The sequence below is a fragment of the Mytilus californianus genome, unplaced genomic scaffold, assembly GCF_021869535.1.
Source record: "Mytilus californianus isolate M0D057914Y unplaced genomic scaffold, xbMytCali1.0.p SCAF_1, whole genome shotgun sequence".
In the NCBI taxonomy this organism is placed as follows: Eukaryota; Metazoa; Mollusca; class Bivalvia; order Mytilida; family Mytilidae; genus Mytilus; species Mytilus californianus.
Genome location: NW_026262581.1, coordinates 133,186,718 through 133,206,680, shown reverse-complemented (window position 1 = coordinate 133,206,680; position 19,963 = coordinate 133,186,718). Strand labels below are relative to the sequence as shown.

At 34.3% G+C, this 19,963-nt stretch overlaps 1 protein-coding gene across 1 annotated transcript in view; it reads right to left on the bottom strand.

The window, feature by feature from the left end:
• Positions 1-19,963, bottom strand: part of LOC127735061 (nucleolar protein 4-like) — a 65,208-nt gene that overhangs the window by 27,177 nt on the left and 18,068 nt on the right. The window contains exon 3 of the mRNA XM_052245159.1: positions 13,562-13,846. Coding sequence (XP_052101119.1) covers positions 13,562-13,846 — 285 coding nt within the window. The remainder of the gene's footprint in view (positions 1-13,561; positions 13,847-19,963) is intronic.

Sequence of the window (19,963 nt, the reverse complement as noted above, 5' to 3'; positions counted from 1 at the left end):
ATAGAAATATCCTCATTAATATTGAGATAGATAAAACAAATAAAAGCAACAAAAAGCATACAAACTAGTAAACATCCAAATGATTTTAAAAAGACAAAACTATACATCTTATTAACCTTTTGGGCACTACATTGACATGTGTGAACAGTATTATGTGATTTACTCTGAGAGTTACTTCAAGATAAATATAATGCCCGCATTTATGTTTCATGATATAGAAGGAGAAAAGGTTATTTTGTAGTAACCTTATTACAGAGTGAATATTTAATTTAAACTGCTTACTTTTTTATCCATATATATATATATATATATACAGGCTTTTTTAAAGAGGAGTATGTATACTTTGACACTGAATATCATTGGTAAATACTTTTCCTTGTTTGTCATGTTTTATGAGTACTACTGAACTATGCAAATAGGAAAAAGTCAAGTGCCTCTGTTGGCATTTATTGCAGAATAAGATGCATGAAGAAAAATTTGTAACATCACGTTATACTCTGTGATTTCTCTATAACATAGAAATAATAATGAGAGGATTGCCAATGAGACAACATGAAACCAAATCACGGTGGTGTACACAACTATAGGGCACTGTACAACCTTCAACAATGAGCAAAATCCATAAACCATATAGTAAGCTATCAAAGGCCATTGCAAGACGAAATGTGAAACAATTGAAATAAAAAGAAACACACGGTCTGATTTATGCTAGAACAATAAGGGTCAGATGTTTAACAGCAAAACAGAAGAACAAACTATAACTAGGGGCTCTAAAGAGCCTGTGTCGCTCATCAAGGTCTATGTGCATCCTCAACAATGGACACTCTCCAACATTGTAGACCAGAATAGACAAAAGTATCTTTTTTGTTGATCTTGTATTGCTGATAATTAATTTTTACAGTTCCTCTCTATCTTCTTCAATGTTTTGCCAAAAACACAAACAGGGTAAAGAAATCGTTATTTAAGGGCAATTACTCATATAAAGAGTCTACTAACCATTTCGGCAAAATTTGACTTTTTTGTAGATCTTGTTTTGCTGATCATTTTTGTTATTTAAAGTTTCTATCTATCTATTATAGTTTTCAAGCGCCATAAAATGGTAAAAACGTTAAAGAGCAAGAACTCCAATAATTAGTCGACTTACGATTTTGACCATGCTGACTTATTTGTAGATCTTGTCTATCTGATCATTTCAGATTTCCTCTATTCATAGCGGGTTCAAAATAATAGACAAAACTTGCATTTTACCCCTATGTTCTATTTTTAGCCATGTAGGCCATCTTGGATGGCAGGCGGGGACATCGGACATATTTGTAAAACTGGATATCTCATTGATGATTGGCAAAGTTTGATTTTTGGGCCAGTAGTTTCAGAGGAGAATATTCTGAAAAGTTAACGGACGACGACGGACGCCGGACGCCAAGTGAGGAGAAAAGCTCACTAAGGGCCAGGTGAGCTAAAAGCAGTTTGACGCATCCGATAGGCACCAAGCAGAAAAAAACATACTTCTTCTTTAGGTTTAACAAAATACATAATTTCCTTACACATAATATATTGGGTTCAAATCCCTGCGAGGAAGGACAGCATTTGCATATTATGTGACTGCATGATCAATTCTATCATATACGGCTAACAAAAAATAGCTAACCTGCATGCTACCATTCATCATGTATATTCTGTGTGTGCTGCAACAGAGGCGGATTTAGGGGGCCCAGGGTGCCCGGCCCACACCCCCCTTTTGTGGGAAAAATTTGGTTGTTTATATAGGGAATCACTGAAGCATGACTAAGCGGGCCCCCTCTTATGGCAGTCAGTGCCCCTCCCCCCCCCCCTTTTATGAAAATTTCTGGATCCGCCACTGTGCAACTCTAGATAACGCCGACAACGACAACGAAAGGCATCCCTCGACTAACGGAAGTTATAGGTATATTGAGCCCAGTTGTCTGAATGGTCTAACGAGGTGGGGTTTTACTGATACCTGAGAGACAACTACGTCTTTACATCTGAAGTAAATTATTTAAGGTTTATGTCTTTCCTTTGGCTAAAATGGCTGCATTTTCATCTCAAAATTTACTCTAAGTACAGACAAACCTGAGTATCTGAAAAAGTTTTAAGGCATAGCATGCCCTAGATAAACAAAATTCAAATTTACTGTATGTGCACTTTTTAGCTCACCTTTCCTAAAAGGAAATATGAGCTTTTGCAATCACTTGGCGTCCGTCGTCGTCCGTCTTCCGTCCGGTGTAAACTATTTCAAAGATATTCTCCTCTGAAACTACTGAACCAATTCCAACCAAACTTAAGCTGAATGATCCTTAGGGTATTTAGAATAAAGTTTGTGTTTTATTTTCTTTTTCGTAAAAAAAAACATGGCCGCCAGGGTTAAAAATAGAACATAGGGGTAAAATGCAGTTTTTGGCTTATATCTCAAAAACTCAAGCATTTAGAGCAAATCTGACATGGGGTAATAATGTTCATTAGGTCAAGTTGTATCAGCCCTGAAATTTTCAGATCAATCTAACAACCCATTGTTGGGTTGCTGCCACTAAATTGGTAATTTAAGGAAATTTTGCAGTTTTTGGTTATTATCTTGAATATTATTATAGATAAAGATAAACTGTAAACAGCAAAAATGTTCAGCAAAGTAAGATCTACAAATAAGTTTTTATATGACCAAAATTGTCAATTGACCCCTTAAGGAGTTATTGCCCTTTAAAGACAATTTTACACAATTTGTTTATCATGTTTTCTAACTTTAAAAAATCTTCTCCTCTGAAACAACTGAACCAAATTAAACCAAACTTAAGCTGAATGATTCTTAGGTTATCTAAAATAAAGTTTGTATTTTATTTTCTGTATTCTCAGAAAACATGGCCGCCATGGCTAAAAATAGAACATAGGGTAAAATGCAGTTTTTGACTTATATCTCAAAAACTAAAGCATTTAGAGCAAATCAGACAAGAATTTAAAGTATTCATTAGGTCAAGGTCTACCTGCCCTGAAATTATCAGCCAAATCGGGTATCTGATTTTTTAGGTTATTGCCCCTGAATTGATGACTTTAAGGAAATTTTGCAGTTTTCGGTTATTATGTTGAATATTATTATAAATAAAGATAAACTGTAAACACCAAAAATGTTCAGCAAAGTAAGATCTACAAATAAGTTTTGTATGACCAAAATTGTCAAATGACCCCTTAAGGAGTAATTTCCCTTTAAAGACATTTTTTCACAATTTGTTCATCTAGTTTGCTTACTTTAAAAAATCTTCCCTTTGAAACTGCTGAATCAATTTCAGCCAAACTTGAGCTGAATGAGTTTCAGAGTATCTAGTATAAATTTTGTTTTCCTTGTACGTCAAGAAACAAAGCCACTATGGCTAAAATGGAACATAGGGATAAAATGCATTTTTTTTTTTGCTTTTGAAGGAAATATGACAGATACATTTTAAGCCACTCATTAATATATATTGAAAAGCAAAAATAATCATTGATGAAAGATTTAAGCAAAATATTAAAGGTGAGCAATGCAGGCTCTTGATAGCCTCTTGTTTTCATTCCTCCAGAAGGTACCAAAATAAACTTAGTTGGGAAAGAGGTTTGAGAACTTCCCAACAGGTAATAATTGAAGTGAACTGTATTGATTGACATGGACAATAGGTGGACAATAATTGGTGATTTAAACTGTTTACCTGAGTAGGACCATGTTAAGTAAAACTTAATTGTTTGTTAATTTTATCATCTTCTGCAGGGACGAAAAAAAGTTTTAAATTTACTGAAACATACAATGCATTTGAATTTTATTTATCTAGGGCATGCTATGCCTTAAAACTTTTCCAGATGTACAGGTTTGAGGTGAAAACGCAGTCATTTTAGCCAAAGGGTCCACATGAACCTTACTAGCTTTATAGGCATGAAAGGGTGGCTTTATCATAGCAACCCTTTTTTGTTGCTTTCCTATTAATAATGTAATATTCCTTTGAGGAGGAAATCACGGAAATCAAATGAACGAACTCTTGGTTATCACCCCGTTGTCTGGGATTCAATGAACCCTCGTCAGAGACTATTCGATACTAAAATCTATTTCCTGGACTTACACTATTTCTATATTGTTAGATTCGTTATATATTCTTCTCAACGTCTGATTGTCAATGGATCAATTGGTTTGCATATTATATTTGGAAGGTGTGTATAAATTCGATAAAATGATTAGCGTTAATTATCTAAGCTTTGGATTAATAAGTCCTCCAGATAGAAAAAAAAGTACAAATATGTCAAAATGTACAAAAACAATCATTGGGCGAAGATGTGCAGACACCAACACGACAAACAAAGGGACAAATAGATATACTACAGTCCGTAAATTGTTACAATGCACAGGAAACTCAGTGGCGGATCCAGGGGGGTCCAGGGGTTGGAACCACCCTTTTTTTTTTTACGATCAATGCATTTGAATGGGGACATATAGTTGGAATCCCCCTGTTATCCTGGGTTGGGAACCCCTTTTTAAAAATGGCTGGATCCGCCCCTGAAACTTTAACCAGGAGTAATTACGGAAGAGAAAGCATATCCTGCTTAGTCTGGGATTACTGTACCACGTCACAAGCAAGTGATAAAAAGGATGTCAGAGTTCAGAGCAATCGCGGACTAATCCTGCTGCACTAACATGCAACTAATCCATTGGTGACTATAAACTTATCTACGTCATGAAAAGATTTGAGACAATATAACTTTAAAAAGTTCAAGTTTAACTTACAATACAATTTTTACGTTGTACAAAATTATTTGCTTACACTTCCTTTGAGTAACTACAAATTCAAAACCAAGAATAGTTTTTTTTTCAAACTACTAGGCACACAAAGCGCATCAGATATTAAACATATAAAAAAGAAAGATATGCGTAATTAATACATAACAGTACACAACCAATGGCCAAAAGTATGATTAATAAATAACAGTACACAAACAATGGCCAAAAGTAATAACACTTATAAATAATATTATGTAGTAATTATGGGCAGCCAGTTACTTAGTAAAAAATATAACAGAATGTACACAGGCAAAATTTGCTCGGGTGAATTTCACATGCATCTCACGTGAAATTCACCTCAAACGAGCTTAAACGTGTGACTCATGTGAACTTCAATTTCAATTTCACGTGAAAACAATTCACGCGAGTTTCACGTATAAGCTCGATTAAGGTGAAATTCATATATAGACAAATGTCCTGAAAGTGGTATTAATCGCCAATAATCAATCAATCTTTATCTTTATAGCTGAGTTTCCAAAACTTTTTTTTTCTATCAGACACTGCTGTGATTTACTTTTACTATCGATCAAGTAACTCCTCTATTACTTGCTTATGCGCGTAGTTTGTCTGATGTGCTAATGCACGTAGTGTGCATATTAATCTTCTATACTCAAATATTTTTATCAAAATGACTTTTTCTTCCTTATTTTGTTCGTAAGAAACAGGTATGTTACGAGTTTACCATCTCTCATTAAGCCATTTCAGCGATTCCAATAAATTACAGATTAAATTTTCTTTTATCATATGACATGATGTGTTCTTTAATGTCAAGAATCTTTAATGATTTTTTCAACTGAGGTATAAGTTGGTTAATAAGCTGGAGGAAGTTTTTTTGCGTAAATATGCATCTTGCAATAATGGAAACTCTAATGTTACATTTTCTAGTCTATAAGAAGATTTCAGTATGATTTTAACCATATCATATTGTAATGGATACCTGGTGTTGAAAGAACAGTATGGTATACACTTTCCTTATTTGTACTTAATATATATTTTAAAAAGCAGGAGTATGATAACATCTGTTATTTGAAATTTGAAATTTCAGAAATTGTAAAATTCTTCATTCCTTGTATAAAGTATGTTAAGTCTATTGATAAATTAAATGGATGATATAATCTGGAAATTTTCGAACAAAAACAGAAATATCGGTTGTGATGTAAATATGGTTTCGAAAACCTTTTAAAAGTTCACATTTTCGACCTTACATTGTATAACTTAGCTACATAGCTTTTGTCAAAACAAGATATGAGCCACAGTCTTACATAAACAGATACTCAGTTACCAACATTAACATCATTGTACAACACATATTGTAGCAAAATATCCTTTTAGCTAGATATATCCATCAAAATTTGCTGGTTGGATATTTTTCATAGACTTTTATAAATATATATGGAATATCAACAAAAAAAACAAGCGGATCCCTTTAACTAGTAAAATTGCCACCTTAGAATCTGTAAAATCAGATTTTCTTAGAAATACCAAGGAAAACAATAACATATACTATAATCGTATTATCCCCTGAGGGACCTGTACTACTGAGAGACTTTTAAGAGCCAAAAATAAATGCAGATAACGGCAACGCAGTTGTAAATATGGACAAATGAATTGATATTCAAGAAACTGAACGTCTATTTAGCGATGAACGTTGTTCCACCAAAAACTATATGCAGACCCCGCCCCGAGAAATTCGACAGTGGTATAACCATAAGATCGATAGAAATACACGACAAAGGCGTCATCGACTAAACAGCTGTTGAATATTTGACACCATAAAATCCAAAATCGTGTACCCTAAATATATAAGACAAATAACCCAGGTAGAGCCATTATGTCGGCGAACGGTAATCCGACTTGTTGATTTCCATCTTCGTACACACGCACGTTCAAAAAAATATGTCTCACTTCAAAGATACCAATGATTATTTGCGGAAATGCAGGCATGACATCCCCACCCTGTCGACATGAAACTTTTCTCGTTGGATGATACTTTCCTTTGTACGAATACTTTTCCCCATACAGATGGAATTGAGACATTCGATGAGGGTTGAGATTCTCGAACAATAAAATATTCATCCGCTTAGTGCCTGAATAAAATACTCACGATGTTACCGAAGAATAACAACTACACTTTTTATGGAGTCACTATTTAAAAATTAATAGAACGTTAATGGGTACAAAAATGGCTCCAACTGATGATAGCATATTTATGGGTAAACTAGAAATAAAGTCATTGAATCTTCCATCGAAAAAAAACACTCTCAAGTTTAAGATTCTTATATGACGTGGTCATAAAATGAAAGTTTATCATCCATGTCAATAACATACTTTCCAGCATTGCATTTGAGTTTTTAAGAATGGTTTTGATTAGCCATGGTCTCAATGATGAACATTTTAACATTTGTGTTCATCTTGTTACACCTCCACTTACATCAAAATAAAGTAGCTAGTACATAGCAAATCCAGGCATCACACTATAGTTTAAAAAATTGTTTCAACAGAACACTTGTTAGCTTAATATAGAGACTTTGGAGAAGCTATTTGCTACTATATAAAAGTTTTTTAACGGTATTAACATCAGCAGGAACTATTTGGCATTTCAGGTTTATTTCTTTTACAAACATCATATATGTATATTATTGTGGTAACGTAAGCTCGACTTTAATCTCGGACACACACATGCAATGTTTGTTATTTAAATATGCTTTATATTAATGCTGTATCTTTTTCGTTTCGTTTCTTATCGTTCATATGAATTTTTAACTATGTAACTAGCCAAAAAATATATATACTAAAATATCATACCGCTTTCAAAATATAGTTAAATGGTTTGATAATATATTTCTTCCAACAACCGTCTGTAACATTCAAGGGGAAATAACGCTATTTAAATTTGAAGTCTAATAACATTTTACCGATCCTGAAGCTTCTGTCAATATTCTGTTTAATTGACTGATTTGATACTAACAAGTAGACAAATAGCACGGCCAACCTATGACCCCTGAACTGAACATTGATTAAGTGTCCCCAATGTACCAAATGATTTTGATGGGAAAAATATCATAGTAAACTAGACACCACATTAAAAATTTGCAGGGAATCTTCAGACGCTGACTGAACATTTTTTTACATTAGTCAAGGGCTGGGGCATATGCCAAACAAAAAATAATATTATTTCAAGATTCAGTTGAAATTCAAACTGCTTTTATCTAAATTGGCGCAAATGTATAAAATGCCCATATATAGCTGTCAGATTTTTGTTCAAACATGTATAACAATCATATTGACCGATTCAACATTTCCTTTGTAAAGTCATTGTGTTATAAATCGTTATTTGTATAATTGGATTGTTTGTGTTACATTTATTCACAACTGTTATTGACTCAGGACGATTTGACATATTGTGTAGACACCTGTCTATTGTTGAAGACTGACGTTGCCCCTATATTTTGTCATTTGGTTACCGTCTCATTTACATTTTACCCACGTCTGCTTTCATTCATCATTGATATATTAAGATCTCATTTGGTTTCTTTTAAATAAACAAAAAATCATTTAAGTCTTATATTTTTGAAAATTTATTGAATGAATATTCTTAAAAATATATGTATACATCTAAAAATACGGATAAATTTGGTAAAAAGATTTTAGAAGTGTCTTTCAGTCATCATATCTTCATAACAATAAAAACGAAATCCGTTTAATTGATATAATAATAGGGTCAACGTTTAAATATAGTTATTGATGTTTAACCACTCTTTAACATAAGATCGATACCTCTGCTGGTGGGCTATCAGTCCCCGATGGTATCATCAGCTCAGTAGTCAGAACTTCTGTACTGACATGATTTCGTTTATAAATGAAATTATAAAGAAACTAAGGTTTCAACTCCCTCAGGCAAAGTTGACCTTAGACGGATTTGGCTATTTTTTTATGTCCTTTTTGATCACATAGCTCTTCAACTGTTTCGGTTCTTATACATCATTGACTTTCAAATATTCGGTTTTGAGCTTTTCTGATGAAGGTGAATCCATAAAAGCGCTTCGAACGCATAATGTTGTTTCATTTTTTTACACCGCTACAATGCAACGCTTAGTTCGGCATTTTATCGTCGTTGTTTTTTTTTCTCAAGCAATACACTGCGTGTTTACATCAGCAACTAAGAGTGTGACTCAATTAATGATTATTTACTTAATAAAACGGAAATGTATCTGGCAACATTTATTTTTGAAATGGGTTAAATATTTCAGTATCATTTTGGAACGTTTTTTTCACAATTTTTATGTGAATACTACATAAAACAGTTTTCCTTTAAATAATCTTTTAGAAAATAAAAACAAACCTGAATGAATTGTTTATTTTTTCTATTTTGAGTTAAAAGTCCTACATGTCCAAATTGTATGGAAAATTGTATAAACAACTGCAGCATAGTCCATTTACTGTTGCTAATCCTTATTGACTGCAAATTTTATTTCTTTTCAGAATAATATTGACTAGAATGGAGAATGGAAACGGGTAATGTGTCAAAGAGACAACAACCCGACCATTGGGTACGTTTGGTCAACAGTGAGTAAATGTAACAAATCTATAAGACACCCTTTTTCTGGTATGTTTTACGGTTGTTATCTCATTGCCGTATACCCCAATCTCTTTTCATGTATACTCCTTAAATATTTCCTTACAACAAGAAAACTAATTTTCTAAAATTTATATCTTATCTTGAATCTAAATCACTTGCATATTTCCTAATAAAAAATCTGACTGAAAATGAGCAGATGTTCCGTATTTGTCACTTTAAGATACCCATTTTTCCAGTTACAAAGAAAATAAAGATGCTAAGTGAACTGACCTAAGAAATATCAAAATAAGTAGATGTGGTATGATTGCCAATGCGACAACTATCTACCAGAGACCAAATAAAGTGTCCAACTAAAGGTCGCCGAATTGCCTTCAATAATGACCAAAAACTCACGCCGTATAGTAAGGGGACGACCATTTGATATTCTTGGGGGGGGGGGGGGGGGGGGCAGGAGGATTTTGAAAATAAATAACTCAGCCTTGATAATCACAAAAATAAATGGTTTTTTCTGTGGTAGTTTGAAAATAAATAACCTGACTTGCAATGTATTAAAAATAAATAACTCGGCAGGTCTATTTGAGAGCATGAGATTGCACCAGATTCTTCATAAAATTCAATTTTTTTTTTCAAAAAAAATCGGGAATCACTTCCCAAATCTTTGAATAATAAAAGTATAAATATTATTTAAAATACTTGAAATGTCTGAAAAATGGGTTTCATTTAACTTGAGGTTTATTGTCTCAGGAACACTTAACTCACTTTTATTACATATGGCAGTAACTACATTCAGGCAAATGCCTCATGTAGGAAATTTCAAAACCAAAAGCTTGTCTTTATATCAAATTGTTTTCACGGCAAGTGTCTTGCAAGAAGCAAGTTCTGTTCTCCCTCAGACGTAGCTCCTGTTTTTTGGGGATCAATGTTTCTTATTTATTTGTCTTTTGTTCATTGATTGCCCTTCTGTATTCTGTTAGTGTTGCATTCCTTTTGTAATTTAGTAATTTTGTTATTAACTTGATCAAGAGTTTAAAAAAAACAGCAGCCACATACTTAACTATGTGAATTAAATTTTTGCTTTATCTTTGTCTTTTGATGTTGTTCCTGAAAACTTAAGTCTTACACTGAATCTATACATGTTGCTTTGAGACCAAAATATTGTCAAAAAATGATTAAAACAGAACTTTCATTTTCAGATTAAGAAAGGGTATGGGAAACACATTTTGCATCATTAGTTCTATAGCAACTTGGGGCCTTCAGCGGCTCCAAAACCCTTCAATTTTTTTTTAGCCTCGCTCCGCTCGGCATAAATGATTTGCAATACTTTTAAAAGACACTAATTACAGCCAAACTTTAATATCTTGTATGTATGCAATACATGTATATGCAGTTGGGAATTCAGAAGATGATGATCAATTCTGATTAAATGGTACATAATGATTGGACTATTCATGTATTATTTATAATAAAAAATGAATTTAAAAATTGTATGTTTTCAAATATTATAAATATAGTTGTGAAAATAAATAATCAGTCCCTTGCTTTAATGAAAATGAAAAATCTTGCTTCAACAGTGCAGAAAATAGATAATCTGTCCTCTTAGTTTACAAAAATAAATAACCGATCAAAAACAAATCCTCCTGCCCCCCCCCCCCCCCCCCCCCCCCAGAATATCAAATGGTTGTCCCCTAAGCTATACAAGTCATTTAAAGAATATGATGGGAGTGAAAATCAGATGGAAAGGGCTTGTCTCATCAGATCGGTACCAAAACAAAAATACAAAGACCCACATTACCGATCTAAGAGAACTCTCAACTACCGAAAGGTAATATAAAACCCAATTTCAACTAATAAATAAATCATGTTTACTCATACTAAGGTATCAATCAGTACACCTCGTTCAGATTGTCATAACAATACCCTACAAAGTAAAAACAATAAAGCCTTACCTCGTCGCTGTAAGCTTCTGTGTGGATGTTAAACATAATAAAGCCTTACCTCGACGCTGTAAGCTTCTGTGTGGATGTTAAACATAACAAGAAATGATTGTAACAGGATGCTGTTACGAAGTCTCCCAAACGAAGCTCCCATAATTCGTAATTCCCAGGGTCGCCTGACATTGGGCAACGTCCAGTGAAAATTGGTTTGGTCCAGTAAAGTTATATGCATTAGTGATGCCTGGGGACTAACCTTGTATATCATTCAAATCATCTTGGCATGACAAACCAGAATATATATGGTTTAGGGGTGGGGATCTCGACCATTTACAAGATACTAGAATATTGGGGGTGGGGAGGAACCCCTGGGGACTGGCCCTATACGTCATTCAAGTGTTCATTACATGACGAACAGGAATATATATGGTTTAGGGGTGGGGATCTAAACCATTTACAAGATATTAGAACTTTCTCAAATGGCAGGGGGTCGGGATGACCCCTGGGGACTAACCCTGTATATCATTCAAACCATCTTCGCATGACAAACCAGAATATATATGGTTTAGGGGTGGGGATCTTGACCACTTAGAAGATATTAGAACTTTCTTAAATAGCAGGGGGTGGGGTGACCCCTTGAGACTAACCCTGTATTTCATTTGATGTGCTTTATCATGACAAACCAGAATATATATGGTTTAGGGGTGGGGATCTCGACCATTTACAAGATATTAGAACTTTCTCAAATGGCAAGGGGTGGGGGTGACCGCTGGGGACTAACCCTGTATAAAATTTGATGTGCTTTATCATGACAAACCAGAATATATATGGTTTAGGGGTGGGGATCTCAACCATTTACAAGATATTAGAACTTTCTCAAATGGCAGGGGGTCGGGATGACCCCTGGGGACTTACCCTGTATATCATTCAAATCATCTCAGCATGACAAACCAGAATATATATGGTTTAGGGGTGGGGATCTTGACCACGTAGAAGATATTAGAACTTTCTTAAATGGCAGGGGGTGGGGTGACCCCTGGGGACTTACCCTGTATAACATTTGATGTGCTTTATCATGACAAACCAGAATATATATGGTTTAGGGGTGGGGATCTCGACCATTTACAAGATATTAGAACTTTCTAAAATGGCAGGGGGTTGGGATGACACCTGGGGACTAACCCTGTATATCATTCAAACCATCTTAGCATGAAAAACCAGAATATATATGGTTTAGGGGTGGGGATCTTAACCACTTTCAAGATATTAGAACTTTCTTAAATGGCAGGGGGTGGGGGTAACCCCTGGGGACTAACCCTGTATAACATTTGATGTGCTTTATCATGACAAACCAGAATATATATGGTTTAGGGGTGGGGATCTCAACCATTTACAAGATATTAGAACTTTCTCAAATGGCAGGGGGTCGGGATGACCCCTGGGGACTTACCCTGTATATCATTCAAATCATCTCAGCATGACAAACCAGAATATATATGGTTTAGGGGTGGGGATCTTGACCACTTAGAAGATATTAGAACTTTCTTAAATGGCAGGGGGTGGGGATGACCCCTGGGGACTAACCCTGTATATCATTCAAACCATCTTAGCATGACAAACCAGAATATATATGGTTTAGGGGTGGGGATCTTGACCACTTACAAGGTATTAGAACTTTCTTAAATGGCAGGGGTTGGGGGTGACCCCTGGGGACTAACCCTGTATTTCATTTAATGGGCTTTATCATTTAGAACATTTTCAATTAAAAAGTTTGTGTCTATCACGAACGGTTTTCAATTTATATTCATTTGAAAATTTAAAAAAATAAAATCCCATAGGGTTCTATAGTAAAACCCTCTTTTCTTTTTGCCCCTCAAAGTACCCCTTTATAAACCCCATTGCAAAAACAAAACCCTGATTGCACCACTAGACATGTTAGTCTAACATATTGTGAAACCCTAAGTTAATCCGACAAGCGGTTTTGGAGAACGGGTGCGGACAAGTTCAAATTTAAAAGCGGCGGAAGAAGAAGAAGAAGAAGAAGAAGAAGAAGAAGAAGAAGAAGAAGAAGAAGAATAATAATAAGAACTGAGCAAAAACAATAAGTCTTCCCAAACTTCGTTTGGGAGACTTAATAAAGCCTTACCCCGTCGCTGTAAGCTTCTGTGTGGATGTTAATCATAATAAAGCCTTACCTCGTCGCTGTAAGCTTCTGTGTGGATGTTAAACATAATAAAGCCTTACCTCGTCGCTGTAAGCTTCTGTGTGGAGGTTTCTGTACTTGAGGTGATTGAGGTATGTTTGAGTAATTGGCATGTTGAAGTCTACAATAGGTACACTCTGTGCTTCGTTGTCATGCTCCGTTGTTCTGAAGTTGTATTGCGACTGGGGAATTACAAAACTATTGTTGACAGATTCGTTATTTGAACTATCGGCAGAAGATAAGTGCATCCTCTTTTGGCAATCAGCACATGACATAAGAAACCGTGTTACAGCCTCTCGAGGTAAAAAGGCATATTTTTCAGCAATCTGAAATAAAAAAAAGATTTTTTTTTTCACACGTTGTATAGACCCAATTCCCAGTTATGGTGCGGCTATCCTTTAATAGTTTGCTATTTATTGGATAGCAACTTTTATTTTATTATTCTCTCTCTATGTTGAGGTATAAAAATAAGGCATAATAATTTTTAGCAGAACTGCTATATTCCTTTTTATTAACATTTTTTCCAAAACGATCATTTTGTTTTGATCCAAGACATTTTTATTTTATATATATATCTTCCGTTTTTCAGTTTAATTTCAGACATATAAAAATAAGAAGATGTGGTATGTTCCTTACAGCTAATTCATTTTGTACTGTTCAGACACTCAGTTTACAGCTATTTTTTTACATCTTTATTCTACAGTTAATTCTATACTGTTCATACTCTCAGTTTACGGTCAATTTAGATTAGCTCAGTCTTATTTCAGAGTGTTAAGTATCTGTTTCTTACATTGCTATATTTGAATATTGAAATAAATGGGACATAAACACCTCACTACTTATTGAACATAGAAGCTGGAGTTGTCCTCCTTTCATTATGTACGTTATCACTCTATAAGTATTCTAAAAAAAAAAAACTAACTAACTTGATAAAATGAAGGCAGGTTGATATTTGCTTTTTGAATTCCCCCAAGGGAACGATATAAACATAGAAGAACAAAAATTCAGTTCTTACATTGGTAGGCTAAGACGTTGTGTAGTAAAACTCTTATGTAGACTTTAACTCGGATATTCATTAGAGAAAATTAATCGTATATATAGTTGTATGAGGTATGATGATGATGGTATAGTGTTTAACGTGAAGTAGTGAAAATTACATTAATATCAGGACGAGGACATTTTAATGAGATACGAATATTAACCTTACTTTGTACTGTTATAGACAGACACTTTAACATGCTAAGGACAGGAAGACATATCTCATCACTACACGGACACATTAATCTTACTCCGAGCCGACTAGTGTTTGTTCTTCCTCCTAAATGCTACGTACATGACGTAGAAACAAATATTCTTCGTCAGTATCTGTTAAATGAAACTGTTAAAATAACTTGAAACCATATAAACTGAACCTCAATTTGCTACGGTCTTTTATCCTGAGAATCGTTTAAGTATCCCGTTTTGAGCCAGTGTTTTAATTTTCATTTCCAAAATCATTCCCATAAGATTCTCTTTTCTCTGGACCATGCCATGCTGTGGTCAATTGTATGGGGTATAAAAGGGGGATGTATGGTAGACGTCAATGTGACAGCAACCCAACAACAAAAATAACCAAAAGACTTCAGAGGGCAACATACAATCATCAACAATAGATAGCAGTCAAGCTCTAAATCGTCCCGAGTCTATAAAAGTTCTGAATAAATTTGAAAGACAGTCAAAGATCTGCCATCAACACCTATAAAGATCTGCCATCAACACCTATAATGCAGCATTTAGTTAAAATCTGCCTTAGTGTGATCAGTAGATCTCAAAGTAAGACAAGAGTGAGAGGTCTAACAGTCATGGTCACTGCAAAGACCATTTAAACCGTTAATGAAATGGCTTTGACTAACCAACATACTGCATTAATATGATTGGAGATATATAGTAGTTATGGATGGCAAGAGTTACATTTTAGAATAAGATGTAAAAATGTAAGACATGAATACTTTACACACATCAAGTGTTTGTGTATTAAATTCATCAGGTACACTCGATCGAGTTCAAAGCTTTAGGCAGCAAGACATATAATACATTGGGGAGAACGACAACTAAATGGGCTAAAACAAAATCTGAAACCGTCTGACGTCAACTTTATATGAGGGAGTTACAACTGTGGCTTTATCACATTTATAGTTTTATGAATAGTAATCATATAATTTGAATCATGCCAATACGAAAGCAATGGTTCCTTGGCAGAAGATACCGTCGGTGACAGTTAGTCCACCAGAAACGGTATATATAGACCTTGGCGGAAGATACCGTCGGTGACAGTTAGTCCACAAGAAACGATATAGATCCGTTCATGTTTAACAATCGGCGGGCATTGGTGACATAATTTTCATCTAGATGGATACGGTTTGGTATTAACCCGCTGACAGTATAGTTTTTGATAACTTTTTCGTAAGGCACACAGACGACTGAGTCTAGTGATTGCAAAAATGGGACAGAAATGTATACACTAGAACGGATGTTAAATTTTAATTTCATATTGAAACGATCAGTCATTCAACCGATTAAAACCTATCCTTGACTTGTTTAGTTTCCTCAAAGTTCTTTAATAAAGAATGGTAAATCCTCTACTTTTTCCTATTAACAGTTTGTGTCATACTCAATACAGAGGATTTATTTCTTGTCCCATCTCGACAACGTAAAATGTTCCTCGTTGTCGCAGAAATCTAATCAAGAGAGAATACTGAAATGTTTGTAAAACGAGCCGAAATAATTCAATAGAGTATTCCTTGCGTCTTACGGACAAACTTCACATAAACTCAATGAAATAAACAGCGATCAAGAATAAAACAAGTGATTAGTATTCTGTAAACGTTCTAAAGATTCTTCAGAGGGAATAATGAACGGGACAACGACGACAAAAAATATCACAAAACCTTATTGAAATAATTATTCTACAAAGTAAACATTCAAACTAGATGGAATTAAAAGATTCACATGACACAGTTTAGTTTTACATCGATTTTACACCTTAATTCGAATATCAGTTATACTTTTGACTTAGCTGAAACATACTCTATTTGCTCAATGGATTGGATATAAGTAAAGCATACTTACTCCAGATTCTATACTCGCCAGTTCTATTCTTAATATTAAGTTTGAAAAATAAATTATTTGAATTATTATATCTGTGAGAATGCAATAAGCTGATACTAATTTCTTGTCCTCAGTCGAGAAAATGCGTATCATACAGTAGCGAAATGGTATTACTTTCTCCTGTCAAACCATAAGACATAACCCATATTTATGAACCACCGTCCCAAGTAACTATTCTTAGCCTAACACATGACAACAAACGAACGTCTATAAAGAAAACGCACTTTACTTTCAGGACAATGGAAAAAAACAAGATAAATACCAATAGAGACAATACATTGAGAATAAAATACAAAGAAAGGAAAAATAACCTTAACCCCAATAAAAATTAGGGCTGAACTTCATGAAAGGTAAAGGGGATTGTGGCTATGACAAATGGAACATATCCGTGGTCACCTGTGACAAAGATTGTTTGTCAAAAAAAGCATTTTTTTAAATAAGGAAAGTTCTTGAAAATGACTAAATAATAAAGACACATTCGTATTACTGCTGTCAATAAATGAGATGAAAATGTGATTTAAATGAGAAAAAAAATGCCGTGAATTACTGAGAGAAAGATATATGATTATGTTTTGTTCAATTGTTTCCAGGTAAGGTTGCTCATGTTTGGCCCCTGAAATTGGGCCTTACCCAAAAAGATATTTTACACACACTAGAATCTTATGTATAAAGAAGCTATAAAAATAGAAATTTGTTATTTTTTGCTCACTTCTAAGTAAAGAAAAACTTATCTTGTGACAAAATTTCTTTTTTGGTAAATCATTGGTCCATAACTTAATTAAGATAACTAGATCTCTTAAATGTGTGTTTTTTTTGCAGTTTTGCAATGCAGGAAAAAATCCCTAATGTAAAAAAAAAATTTAATAAATTAGAAATACTGTTGGACTTATATCTAATGGACATCTAAAGAATGTTTAAGAAGAGACCAAAAAAAGTGGCCTTATCATACATTCTCCTGTGTTAATTTCTTACATTTATAACATTAATAATCTCTATTGTCTGTGACACATTTCAAATTTATGTTTTATCCTTAAATGAAAATATATTTGTACTTTGAATATCAGATTTCTTACTTAAATGTTTTTGCCTAAGGAGATCTACCGTTTTGAACTGTTGAAAAGCATAGAAAGCGGACGATAAACACAACATACTGAAGAAAAACATTTCTGTAATAATGTCCTTGAAAAAGATTCCGAAATAATGGCCTGTGTTGTTTGATGGATTTAATTTTCTAGAGTCATTCTAAAGCTTCAAATCTCACTTTCGGCTAAATTTACAAGCATTCTAACATCTATTGATTATGAATATCTCTTGACTAAAGGCTTCCGCCGTGGATTTCATGGGCTTCTCTGTAAATGTCCTGGAAGGTTTTAAATCGATCTTCAGGAAACTATCCAGTTAGAAACTTTGTCAACAAAATTTCTCAGATAATGTGAGTGCACAGTCTGTCGAATGTTGCATGGGCAAAAAATGTTTTACAAAATAATATGTTCAACGTACATTATCTGATGTTATGAGTAAACGAATTTAAAAAATAGATTAATCATTATTTTAAAATCTTAAAAATATCTAGGTAGAAATACAAAGTTAATCGAACGAGTTTGTTTCTAATGAGAACTGAACACATGTGATAAATATGCAAAAAAATCTTCTTCTTCTTCTTCTAAATACTGCCCTCATTCAACATGATGAATATTCTGGCAAGTTGCGCATGATTAAAAACTGGTTAAAAACAAATTGTTGATCGATTTAGTTAGAAGTTTTGGTCACTTGAGACTTGAATATCTCAAGAGACTTTGCTGTGGCGATGTCTGGAGGCAATTTGTTCCAATCCTTGACGGTGTTTACGAAGAAGGACCATTTCCTACAATCTTTGGTGGCTGGCTGTAATAGGTAGGTATGATGTCCTGTCCAGGTAAGAGCTTCTTGTTGGTTTTTGTAGGTATTTACTCTTGTCTATGGCTACAAGGTCGTTTGTTATTTTGTAACACATAATGAGTCGAGCTTCTTTTCGTCTTGTTTGTAGGCTTTTCCATCCTAATTCAGTTATCAGGTTGCTGACACTTGATCTATTTCTATTCTGCTGGTTACATATCGTGCAGCTCGTCTTTGTACTTTTTCGATTTTATCTATGTGGTTTTGCTGGTACGGGTCCCATACTGTCGTGGCGTATTCCATTTGCGGTCTTACTAATATTTTATAGGCATGCTCTTTGATGTATTTTGAGCTGATGTGGAGGTTTCGATGCAAGAAACCAAGGCTTCGGCTGGCTTTTCCTGTGATGTTGTTTATGTGTTCTCCCCAATCTAAATCATTTGCAATGGTGCAGCCTAGGAATTTAGTTGATGTTTCATGCTCCAGAGCATGGCCATGGAGTTTATAGTCCCACTTGATTGGATTTTTCTTTTTTGTTACTATGAGGACGCTGCATTTTTCAGGGTGAAACTCCATTTTCCAAAGTTGTTCCCATTTTGCCAGTTTGTCCAGGTCTTCTTGGAGTTTGTGGCAGTCGTTGTTTGAGGAAATGGTCAAATAGACAACAGTATCATCCGCAAAAAGTCTCACTGTTGAGTGTAGGCCTTCTGGTAAGTCGTAAATGTAAAAAAAGAAAGAGACTGGGTTCTTCGACTGAAATGAATTTATATACGAGCTTTAAATCCTGTTTCGTAGCGAGTACAAATAAATTTTATAGTTTTGACAATGTACATATATTGTTTTTATCCTGTAGCTTACACCCGGTAATTTAAGGTTTAGTTGTTTAAATCCATATAGCTGTCTCTGGTTTTTCAAAGAAATCGACACATAGTTTAAGCGCGGACCGCGAAGAGGATCCCAAAAATGAACTGACACACTAAAGAAAATATTCACATTACCGTCTGCTCAATATTATGGAAGCGGAGTAACAGTAGGTTTTAAATGTACAAGTACAAATAAAGCAAAATGTATTTGTGTACCTGTTATTTGTACAATAGTTAGGTGAATGCAGCATGAATTAAATCCATGCTGCATGCAAAAAACAAGGACTCTTTTCCAAAATGACTACTAGAACTTATAAATGGTAAGAAGTATGACGGGCCTTGCATGCGAAAAAGAAGAATATGTTTATCATTTTAGAGCAACTGTTGTAACTTCGGTTTTCAGAATAGTTCTCATTGTGTATACGTATATGCGCATATAATTTATATACCAACTTTATTACTTTGATAATTCTTTGATAGTAAACTCACACTATGTAAAAAAAGTTTAAAAAAGGTTAACCTCAAATTAACTGTCATAGTCAGTCGTCACCTTAGATA